Source organism: Centruroides sculpturatus, unplaced genomic scaffold (assembly GCF_000671375.1).
Source record: "Centruroides sculpturatus isolate CEXI.00-Female unplaced genomic scaffold, Cexi_2.0 scaffold123, whole genome shotgun sequence".
NCBI lineage: Eukaryota > Metazoa > Arthropoda > Arachnida > Scorpiones > Buthidae > Centruroides > Centruroides sculpturatus.
The window spans coordinates 636506-649406 of NW_019384538.1; the positions used below are offsets into that span (position 1 = coordinate 636506).

Below are 12901 nucleotides of genomic sequence, written 5' to 3' on the forward strand. Positions count from 1 at the left end.
ATTTCATCAATAGTAGTTTTAAATTTTGATTTAAATATTTATATTCTATACATGGAACGTATCTGTTCCATTTTCGTTTTTTAGACCTGATGATGGCCTGTTAATCAGGTTGAAAACGTTAGTTTTTCAATTATATTTCTCAGCAACAAATTAAGGTGTTTTAATTTCTGTGTTTACTTGCTGAGCACTTTTAATGTTATGCTCCATTTTTACTTGAAAGGCCATTTTTTTCTTGCAAACGCTTCTGCACTATATTAATGATTTTCGATATATTACGATATTTTCTCTGTAAAAGACAAAATATCTACATTTAGATATAAGATACTTAGAGTGACAACCCTACTAGAGTGTAACAGTGCAACGTATGTCTGTGTATAATGAACTACCAGCGTTCATAACATGTTTGCAACACTAGTACAGTTGCCAGATGCGCGAAAACAGAGTAATACATGCTTAAAGCGGCGTAGACTAAGGACAACTTAAGTTATAACTAGGGTATTCAGTAATGTTGTTGATCATATCCGTATTTCGAATTTTTATTGGAATATTTATTTTTTTCCTAGACAATTTAATTGATCTTCTTTGGTATTAATCGACCCCCTTTCGACCCTCGTGTATTAATCGACCCCTGGAGAACTCTTATCGACCACTTTGGGGACCTCTACTTTAGATTATCAAGTTGGGAAGATTATTTCTCTACTTATTAATGATCTGATTTTGAGGTAGTAGATAATTCCCTGCCAGTCTCACTATATGCTCAGCATAGTTTTTTCACATGTACCAGCTTTTAACTACATTGTGGGTCAGTTGACTTTCTCCATATTTTGCTGCATATTTTAATCAGTATCTTCTAAACTGCAAATTAATAAGTGCCATGCTTCAACAGTTTCGACAGAGGCATAAGATATATAATGGTATATATTGGACTAGTAGCCCGGGACAGCCCTAGTGGGCGTTCTTTACAAATTTCCATGAAGCACAGTTCCTTTGACTTTTTCGTTCCTATCAATATGCTCTACAGTTCTGTTTAAGACCCAATGGTAAGATTTACCCTCCAAATGAAGGGGTGGCAACCCCCCAAACTGTAGCCCCCCTATGCGAACAATAAAGTCAAAGGAACCATACCCCTACTTGCGACTCTTAGGAGAATTTTCAGGGGCTTATATCTCGCGAAGTCATTTCCGGTCATGTGACACCGTGGTCAAAAGGGAACCTACCACGTGAAAAAAAATTAGTGCGCGCTCGCGCACACTCAGGGGGTCACCGACCCACTCATTTGCAGAATAAATTGTGGCAAACAGACGGTCACGTGACCCATAGAATAATTTTCAGAGGGCTATATCTCGGGAAGGGTCGTGTATAGGGGTATGGTTCATTAGACATTTATTGTTCACACAGAGGGTGGGTCGCCACCCCTTCATTCGGAGGGTAAATCTTACCGTCCCAATCGCATCATACAGATCTATATTTCTACCTATTAAACATTCTATAAATACTTTAAAATAGTTTAATTTGTTTATTTACCTTTGCTTGTAAACCTCAATTTTAAATGTATCTGCCATTTTTTCAACAAATTTCCCGTGAGTCAATGTGCGACGTTCACTGAGTCACGGGATGTTGTAAACGTGCGGTGCAAGATTAATCAAGGCATATAATAAGGCAAGGCAAGGCATATNCAATTCTATCAACTGTCAGAATATATTTCATGATAAAAAAATATATTTTTTTACTTAAACATTGTTTAGTGCATATATATATATATATATATATCTTTAGAAAATCAAAATATGTGGAGTGCTGCTGTTGATAAAGAAAAATTGTTGTAAGAAATTTGTTAAAAATCAACAAATAACACATAATATATATATATATACAAAAACATGAAAAATAAAGTGAAAAAGGCACTGAAAATATACAAGCATAATGTGAGAGAGAGAGAGAGAGACAACTTGGGTGCACAACAGATTGTGTTTGTTTTGAGTGCATTTTTCATTGCATGTACAGTTCAAACTCTAAGCAAATTTTTGTGTTATATATATATATATATATATATACAAGTACACACACACACACAAATAAACAATCATACATAATAAACATTTTTTAAAATAAGTAATAATTAACAATTACTAGATATAATTGTTAATTACAATGTTTGATAAATTATTAATTTAGTACAAGTATAGTGGCTGGCATCTCATACTTCAAATGCTTTAGAGTTTGAATGTTAGGTTTGAAAGCAGTACACATTTGGTGGATCTGGTGGCATGTTTAAAATTATTACAGCATTTAATTGTGATATTTTTATCTTAAATTATATGTATTTGCTGTTATAAGGTTATCAAAATAGTTTAGGGTCAGGGAATGGATTAATTCACTTTCTATTATTTCTAATGAGACAAATTGAGTTGGACTTTGAACAATTCAGAGTTTAAATGGTCTCTTGGAATGAATTCAATTTTAAATATTAGGCACCATTGTATTTTTATGACTACATATAAAATTGAAAAAATTAAGATATTAATATTTCATTAAACACAAACATAAAATATCTAAAAAATTAAATTTTGTATCTTTCAGAAAGTTTAATATAAATACTATAAAATATATTGATATATTCTACTAACAGTTTGATGCTTAAAATGTTTATAAAAATATTATAACTTTGCTACACTTGAAATGAAAAATTTAATACATATATATTCTTTAGTTTACTATAAATTTCAGAGCTAGAATTCCTACCACCTTTTTAGTTTTACTGACTGAAAATATTTATTTTACCAACAATAGCAATTAGCCAAATTAAAAACAAAATTCATAAAATGCTTGCTTCATAAATTTAAAATTGGTGAAACACTATCAGCACAAAGTTTGTTTTATTTTCAGTATGTATTGCACTTTATGTATAAATACCCACATTCAATTAATAATACAGTAGAGCCTCGATTATCCGACCCCCGATTAACCAACACCTCGGTTAACCGACCGTGCTAGTCGGCAAATTTCAAATGTCCGCTAGTGATGTGGCGCTACAATATTTGGCTATGTCTTGGCTACTTTAATATTATTTTTACGTGTTTTAGCTGGCAACACTCATTCGACCATGAAAGGGAGCCAGTATTTAAACGAGGCTTAATTTTCTAATTTTTAACGATACAATAGCGACGATTATTATTTTAAAAAATTTTTGTTAGGCTTAACATCGAAGAAAATTCAACGCGAAGTAGGTTAATAGCAATATACTAATATACTAATTACATGGGATATAATAATATACTACACTAATAATGGATTTTTTCATACTTTTCGGTTATCCGACTTTTCAATTATCCGACCAACCCCAGTCAAGTCGGATAATTGATGCTCTACTGTATATATATATTAAATCATTTTAATGATTTTATTTTAAAATTATAATATTAAATTATTTAAATCAAAATTTATCATACCTTTAATCTATACTTAGGAACAGTAAGAAGATAATCAATTGCAGATTTGTGACGAGATTTTGCTGCTAAATACTGAAAAGAAAATTCTTGATATTATTTACTTATATCTACTAATAACTATAGAAATTAAATCTTAAAATTTTATGTTTACAATACAATAGACTATAAAACTTCATCCTATAACTTTTAACTTTTTGTAGTTTAATACAATTTTCAATTTACAGATACCCTTTAACTTTAATTACAATTACAAAAGTAATTTAAATAAAAGTGCCATTTTCATTTCTTATAATTTCACAGTTGTAGTTTCAATTTAATTAAGTTATTGCTATTTATATACATTAGAAAAATGAAATTTTTGAAAATGCTCAATTAATGTACTTTTCTAAAATTGATCATAAAGGTGAGGAACATAGGCAATTGCATGTTTTCCTTACATTTATGATCTTTTGGATTTGAATTGACAAAATTCAAATTCAAAAGTTCTTGAAACTGCAGCAACATACTCAATTTTATCAATCTTTGAATTTGGATGTACAGTACACCATCTGGCCAAATTGATATACATCAAACTCCCAATTATCTGTTTTGTGAATTATTCATGCATTGTCAAAATATTAAATTACTGTAAAATGACAACAACATCCAGCATTTTGATAGAATACACGTGGAAAAAATAAATCACACTTGTACACCATAAATAGCAGATTTGAAAAAAATGTAAGAATTATCCATAGAAGTGTAAAATAGAAAAAATCTACATTTTATGTTTATTAACTAAAAACATACATTTCAGCTTATGAAACTTGGAACTCATATTTGCATTCCATTATACAGTTTAGGCTGTATATATAATGTAGTTCATTTAAATCTCTGAATAGTTTTTTTACATATGCATAATAAAGTATATTTGTATTGAAAGTTTTTTTTTTATAGTTTAGAAAGCTATTTTGAATTGCCTGTGTTTTCTGGCTTTCTGTGCACACTCATACACTAGTTAGCATGGATAATCAGGATTTGGTGTATTTAACTAGTGGAGAAAAAATATCAACCAAAATAAAAGTATTTGAAAGTATTTTGTCAATTCTATATTTCAGATAAAATAATTTTTTAATATCAATTCTCTTATATTAAAAAAAAATTATTATTTTTGTTCGCTATTAAGTTTTTGTAAAAAAATACACTGATTTTACCAAATGATAATGATAAACTAAAACATAATTAACAGACTGTTCTAAGAAAACTGAATTCCAATGTAGTTGTCATAGAAACACATGTTGCACCAGTAAAAATTGTTCAAAGTGCAATGTATAGATATAAGATATTATACTATTAGATTATCATCATCTTTCTATCTTATATGCACTAAGAGAGATCTTTTTTATATTCTTCATTTAACAACAAACACGATGGAGGTGCCAGATTGGTAACAGGTGGGAACTTAATATATCAAAATTAAAACCCATGAAAATTTGAGAATTTAATCCAGATTTAAAATCAGGTTTCTCATAGTAGCAAACAATACTTTTACTGATTACACACACACACATACATAAATATATTAGTGATGGTACAATTAATCATATGAGGGTAGGCTGGAAAGTAATGCACACATGCTTGTAGAGCGTAGACAAAATGATTTTCAGCAGCGTGCCAGGTGGCATATGGAAGTAACATTCCCCCTCTATACATATGTGCAGTTTGAGGTTGTTGCATTCATTCAGTATATTTTGAGAAGTGGAAATATAGAGACATGTTCTAGTGCTATGTCAACACGAGTTAAATAGCATGCTGTTATCGAATTTTAACTGCTGAAAAAGTGACTCCTACTGAGATTCATTGTCATTTAAAGGCTGTTTATGATGACGACGCTGTTGATAGGTCTACTGTAAATCGATGGATAATAAAATTTCATAGTTGCAAGCCTGGAAAAGCCATAATTGTTGATGAAACACACAGCGGACATCTGATCACTGCCACAGACAATTACCGTTGCCCCTCATTGCAATGTTTAATTCTTCTCAGTACATACAGACTCTAAAACACCTCCAACGTTGAGTTTGTCATGTTAGAGGCAGCATGGCACCAATAATCTTGCAACATGACAATGCTCATCTACACACCTCGCACACAACTGGAGAGGCTCTGCGAAACCTGAAGTTAGAACCAATTAAACACTCTCCTTATTCCCCTGATCTTATGACTTGCGATTTTTATTTTTTTCCTCTACTCAAGAGAGACCTCAAGGGTGACCATTACACCTCAGACGATGAGGTGAAGGCAGCTGTCAAGTCCTGGATTCGAGAAAAGTCAGAAGAATTTTTCAGTGACGGAATGAAAAAACTTGTTACACGTTGGGAGAAATGTGTTAGCCTTAACGGTGACTATGTTGAAAAATAAATATATGATTTTGAAGCTTAAGAATTGTACTTTAATGTACTTTTTGCCCGATCTTGTTATTTGTTTTTGTTCGTGTTCTACAAGCATGTGTCCATTACTTTTCAGTCAACCCATGTAATTAAGACAGAAAAATCAGACATTTTCCAGGTATTGGAATTGGAATTGAGAAAATCTTGTCATGAATTCTGATTCTTAAAAACGATTCTCCCACATTTTATAAGAAAATTTATTATTGTTTCAATCAAAAATTAAAAATTTTAAAATTAGAACATTGACAATTAAATATTAGTTTATTGGAAACTTTTGCCTTGATAAAGCGAAGAGTACGCAATGGCCCATACACAAGGTGACATCTGTCATGGTGGACTTTTCTTTCGTGTAGTCAGAGCAACAAGAGATTGCACTCAGTCAGTTCTAACTGTCCCCATTTTAGGGAAGATAGGATGACTTTAGCATTACCGTCTGGCCGGCATTGGGCTGGCTTGACTGGCAATCTGTATTCAGTATATCTATATAAATATTAAAGGCAAAATGTTCAATCACTGCCAAACACAAAAAATTGTAAATTTTAAAATTAATTTGATTTACAATTTCAAAATAACTTTAAATGGTTTTTAAAAACATTCTTTTAATTTTTGATTAATTTGATTTTAATTATTATTTTTAATAATTTTTATTTAAAAAACTGTAATTAATTACAATTTTTAAATTAATTGCAACTCTTTTTTTTCTTTTGTGATATAACTATAGAAATTGTTTTAGTGTTGTTTCACACATAAGATAATCAAATTAAAATTTAATTTAATACTTTAATAATTTCATTAATTTGCCTGCTTTTTAAAATTTTTAATTATAAGCAAGTTAACATTGATTGAACTATCGGGCTATCTAGTTTTAAATTAAGGCCAGCTGTCAGCAAAAATATTTAAGTGTAAGCAAAGTATTTTATACTTTGCTTACACTTAAATATTTTTGTGTAAGCAATAATTAGTAATAAGTAATAATTAGTAATAATATTTTTGTGTAAGCAATAATTAGTAAGCTTAAATATTTTTGTGTAAGCAAAGTATTTTATACTTTGCTTACTAATTATTTAAGTGTAAGCAAAGTATTTTATACTTTGCTTACACTTAAATATTTTTGCTGACAGCTGGCTTTAATTTGAAACTAAACAATGTAAACAAAATTATATTTTAATTGAAAAATATTATGTAAAATTATTTGTAATATTTAGTATGTTTACTTATAATGAATGTAAACAACTTTCTCATTATAATTATAAATTTTTGTTGTAATTCACAGATGATACTGTAATATGTTAAATTTTCAAATGCAATTCATGTATTTCTGAGTAAAAATACTTGTTCATGCTAAGTTTAATGCAGTTTTGAGTTTTAGAAATTGATTTTTCTAGATGAGTCAATCTAGATATTTGTGGCTTGAGTGAATGAATTCAAAAATCGGTTAACTCATGACGATGATATTCATTTGACTCGTTGCATCATTTGCCAAACTTCATTTAGTATTAAATATGATAAAGTTAAATCATTCACAAAACATGCCCATTGTGAGAAGCATAAAAAAAAAAATGCATCTTCTCATTTACCTGCTCCTCCCTGCAGTCATTATGTCGGCCAACAAAGCAGTTTCAAAAATGTTGACCCTACATGACATGCTGGGATAGTTAATTGAATAAAAGGGAATTAGCTGTAATTTCTTCAGGGAATAGTGTTGCAATATTAACTTTACCCGAAATAAGATTACAAATTCATTTTGTAGTACACAATAAAAGCATGTGTAGCCACATAAATGGAGAATTTTCACATTTCTTTCAAAAGATTGATTCTGAATTTACTGATCATTTTCCATTCTTAAGCTTGATGTTTATTAAGTAATGAATGTACCACGCTTGTAATGTAAATCGCTAAGTTTTCTAAACTAAGATAAACTTCATAAAAAATTCAAAAGAATTGGAATCGTATCAAAATCAGGAGTTTTTGGCAGAATCAGAATCGGGAGAAATTTTGGTATTGTCCCATCACTAACACACACACACACACACAGAGAGAGAATATATATTATATATTCAATTCATAGCAATATTAATTAATTCATCTGTATAGTTATGATTTTCTCTTCAGATTAAAAAAAAATAAACAAACTTATTTTTGTAACTGTTTTTTTTTCTGTTTTTAATGTTAGATTACTATATTTCTACTTACCTGAATTATGGAAATAATAGCTATGGTTGCAGCAATAACAATTCTAACATCAACCTTTGGAGCCATTTTCCGTCTATAATACCTATAGTAGTGCCTATAGATTTCATCTACAAATAAAACATAATTTAGTTAATTTAATAAAAATCATTTTACATACTTTAATTATAAAAACATATTTTTTAAAACAATAATTTGATCCAGATAAATAAGTAAAATAAGAGTGAATCTATCAGTAAATAGCATTATAAATTGTAAATATTTCATTTGAAAATTAAAACTTTTATGTTTTTATGCAATATTATCATTTCAAGCAAGATAATAGTTATAGTATTATACTATAATGTATGATAACAAAATATTGTAAAAAAACTTTAGTACTAGAATAGTTATGTCAAACTCAAAGCACATGGTGATTTAAATTTGGTGACATGATGGTGATTTGGGCGCACAGTAATTTATATCCAAAGATTTGAATTCAAGTGTTTGGATTTAAATGTGTTTGACTGCTTGTTCTGTTTTCCTTATAGAATACCTGATGATGTTCATTACAAACAGCTGAAGATGTTTGTATAAGTAAATAATTTTAATTCTTTTTACTGGTTTTTGTGGTATTTTGTGTTAGTTTTATTATAAACAATCAACTAATATGGCATTTAAAAATTTCAGTTTATTAACTTTAGATTTTGTATCATTATTAGTGATGTGCCAGATATCTGTATCCGTGGATATCTGAAAGAAAAAAAAGATCCGTATTCGTATCCATATCCATTACTTTTTAGCAGATCTTTAACAGATCTTTTATCTTAATGAATTTCATTACTTATATGAAATTTTAAAGATAGGTAGCAATAAAATACTAATAACTTCAATTCAAATCTCTTTTCATTTCTTAAAATCACATATTTGGCACATTCACATTGCAAAAATTTTATCATGCAAAATTCATTTACTATCGTAAAATATTTCCATATTACACTAATAAACTGTTTTGTCGACATTGTTTTTATTTTAATTTAACTCAACACTCTCCAAAAATACAAACGTAATCTATGCTATTCCGTGTCACACTAAACTATAAACAAAAACACGTGCAGTGCAAGTCAAAACACGTTGCGTTACAAACGCAAAGCGTCAACTATCGGTCCAAGGTCACACACCGGCGCCGACTGAGTACAAAAGTTGAGATCCGTATCCGTGGATCTAGACACGAATGATCCATATCTGTATCCATGGATATACATTTTTAACAATCCGGCACATCACTAATCATTATATCCATCTATTAAATTAGAGCCTTGCTTCTGTGCCTTACGGGATTGGTTATTCCAGGTAGTTAAAAGCCTGGTACACCACCAACAGATTTTAGAATTAGTGCACATACTATGCTACACTTCATGTTTTCAGTACAATAACAAAATTTACTTACAGAAACAGGAAGTAACTATGGGCAGCCCCCTATCAGGTGACCTATGCAAATTGGTGAAACGCAATATAGAATAGAATATACTACTATTGTTCCTCCTGGAGATAATCACATATAAGAGATATATTGATCATTTGGAGAGCTGAACCAGATATCAACAACTTTATACAATGCATGAATAATAACCTGTATGGTCTTACACTTAACTTAGAACAATGCAATGACAATCACGCCCACTTCCTAGATCTGAATATCTATATTAAAAATGGCCAGATTGAAACAGACATTTACTATAAACCAGGGTACCAACCATTAATCGTACCGGTTGCCTCAAACAATCCTTATAGTTACAAAATAGCAGCATTTAGATCCCTTACAAAAAGATTCTTCACACACTGCAAAAGCATAGTTAGTGCAGGGAGAAAACATATAGAGAAAATAGCAGCTGTGCATGGTTACCTAGGAAAGTGATACAAGGTTTAGCAAAGAATTATATTAAAAGAATGAATAATCACATCACTTCAAATCTTAATAAGGGTTTGGACCGTACAGGCAAGCATATACTACTTGACTACAACTGGGAATTAAAGGCTCTATACCAAGATATTGCTACTCATAGATTGTTCAATAACATACATGTGTAACCCATCAGTATATAAGTTATTAAGAAATGGCAAGGACACCATTAACACCTACAATGCACAGGAGGTATACAGTATACCTGTTATGGATGACAGATTTCATAGAGATCTAGTGTACATACATTGGTTCAACAAAGAGTTCCCTTAAAAAATGGCTGGCAGAGCATAGATATGATATATAACACAAAAAACAGACCACTAACCTAGCAATATATGCTTCTGAGATGGACATAAAAGCTAAATTACAGCAAGTCAGTCTCATTAGATGCTCTCTTCACATGGATCAAATCAAAATTTTAGAGGCTCTGGAAATTTTTAAAGCCGAACTAAAGGGGAATGCATCAATTTTAAGGAGGAGGCAAATATCTCGCATGCCTGGCAATCCTTTCTCGATGATTCCAGCAACATTAATAAATAGGAAATCAATTAACTCACATATGATTTAAAAATATATTTATTAATTTTTGTGTTAATTTTTATTTTAGTTTTAATGTCGATGTTAACACCTAGGTGTGATTTTTGCTGTATACTGGTTATAAGAATTTACAGTTCCCACAATTTTAAAATATTTAAATTCAAATGTCTTGCACTCTAATTCTTTTAAACATTAATGACCTGAAGCAGATCCTAATTGGATTGAAAAGAATTTGTATTAACGTATTCATAGAAATGAGAATTTTTAAAGATTTAATAAAACAATCATAGTTTTATAATTCTATATAGTAACTGTACTATAAAAAAATTTTTTTTAATAATTCAGAAAACTTATATAGTTATAACAATAACTTTCAAAATTTATCAAAAGAAATTTGGAATTATTAAACCTGTAATTTGGTAATTCTAATGCATTATTTAAATCTGAAATTGTTCACTCCAGATTTAGACTAGAATTCTCAAATGCAGCCATCAGTAAACTAGTTTTCTAACTTTCATTCATTATCATCAAACCATTTGCTTTTTTCGACAGATTTTGAATCTTGGTTAATAAAATCCTAAACTCAAAAGAATGCGCTTGCTATTGAAAGATATCCTTATTAAATTTTCATACAAATACACACAAATTGTACACAAGTAATTTTCCTAGTTATATGTGTGAGCATAGCAAAATGTTTTCTGACAATTTCTGTTCTATACAAAAAATTTTAGGTTTCCAGAACTATGGTTTGAGAAGTCTACAAAAAGCACTGTTCTAGAAACCTATGGTCTTTAGTATATCTCTATAATGATCAAAATATATTCATAAGTTTTTAATAAAATATCAAATTTTTCAAAATACAATTAAATGAATTAATTTAACAAAGCATACCTGGATTTTCCAGCATATAATCATAATCTTTCCTTGAGTCATCATCTTTCAAAACCTAATTAAATTTGAAAATTTTTAAATGCATTATATTATTTAAATAATGTATAATATAATTTTACAGTCAATATTATATAGGATGCAGCAAAAGTCAGATGTCAAGAAAATACAGGGTATGTGAAAAGTTCTGTCAATTTTATTTTTGTGCGTTTTTGGCATTTGTCATTGCATTTTTTGTTACTTTTTATGATTTTATTGGATTACACGTGCAATTTTGATCAAGAAAGTGCTCTAATCATTTTTTTTATTTTTAGTTGTGCTAATGTTATGTCTCGTGAAAATGAATGTATCATCATTGTCGAGTTGCACAAGTTAGGAATGAAGACAGCTGACATTGTTCGCGTGACTGGTTTCCAACAGAGAACTGTCTACAGGATCATGAAACAATTCAAGGAGAATGGAGGGACTGTGAACCATCCTCAGAGCAATCGTCCAACCACCGCAACCACTCTGGAGAACATCAACAAGGTGCAATGCCAGATTCGTCACAATCCGGAGGTGTCCCTGCACAAAACGGTCAAGGAGCTCCAAATCAACAAGGAGCATATTTATCTTGTAACTTATTGAAATTAAATATGGATCTAAAATATAATTAGTTTAATAATACTGTAAAGTGTGGTCAATCTCTATCAGTATCTACATGACATTTAACCTTTAAAATAAAGCATGTCAGTTTATAACATTGAGGTTTGCTCAGGTAGAACTGTGCTAACAAAAATCTACAGCAAAATCTCATTCTATAAAGTCTGGCCTGACTTGTGTTGCATCCCTGCATACTTGATGAAATAATTCTATCTTTAAGATAATAATATGCATATTTTGAACCATAAATATCATACAAGAGATTAATAATATAAATGTTAACAGTTTCCAAGTCTTTATAGAATATTATTTGAAAATTGCAAAGCTTTATCATCACTTAAAACCTCTTCATTTATCTGAACATTTTTAATACAGTTTGATTTTTCATACAACAATAATTTGGAAGACAACAATAAGATGGAAAATTTTAAAGTAATTAATCTAATTACAGTATAATAGCCTATATAATAACATCTTTATACTTACTTCATATGCTGTTGCTAATAAAGTAAACTGTTCTGATGCCTTTGTTTTTGCTTCCTACATTAATAAATTAACACATTTTTTAATTAAAAAATCAGTAATATAAAATATTAAGATAATTCATAAATTCACAAACTTCTTACTTCAGTTTTATGCCTATCAGGATGATACTTTTTTGCAAGTGTTCTGTAGGCTCGAGCAATTTCTAACTGAAATATTTTATACATATCTAAAAATTTGTATTTGTTTATGAATTATATGTTTTATTTATATATTTTTATATAAAATGAAATTACCTTTGATGCATCTCTTAATACTCCCAATACTGAAACAAAAAA

General features: G+C 29.7%; 1 protein-coding gene across 1 annotated transcript in view; it reads right to left on the bottom strand.

Annotated features, from left to right (window-relative positions):
* LOC111623287 (dnaJ homolog subfamily C member 25 homolog) overlaps nucleotides 1-12901 on the bottom strand; it is a 47470-nt gene that overhangs the window by 23765 nt on the left and 10804 nt on the right. The window contains exons 2-7 of the mRNA XM_023365808.1: nucleotides 12860-12888; nucleotides 12707-12772; nucleotides 12567-12620; nucleotides 11442-11496; nucleotides 8072-8178; nucleotides 3450-3521 (exon numbers count right to left, since the gene is read on the bottom strand). Of these exons, the coding sequence (XP_023221576.1) occupies nucleotides 3450-3521; nucleotides 8072-8178; nucleotides 11442-11496; nucleotides 12567-12620; nucleotides 12707-12772; nucleotides 12860-12888 (383 nt within the window). The remainder of the gene's footprint in view (nucleotides 1-3449; nucleotides 3522-8071; nucleotides 8179-11441; nucleotides 11497-12566; nucleotides 12621-12706; nucleotides 12773-12859; nucleotides 12889-12901) is intronic.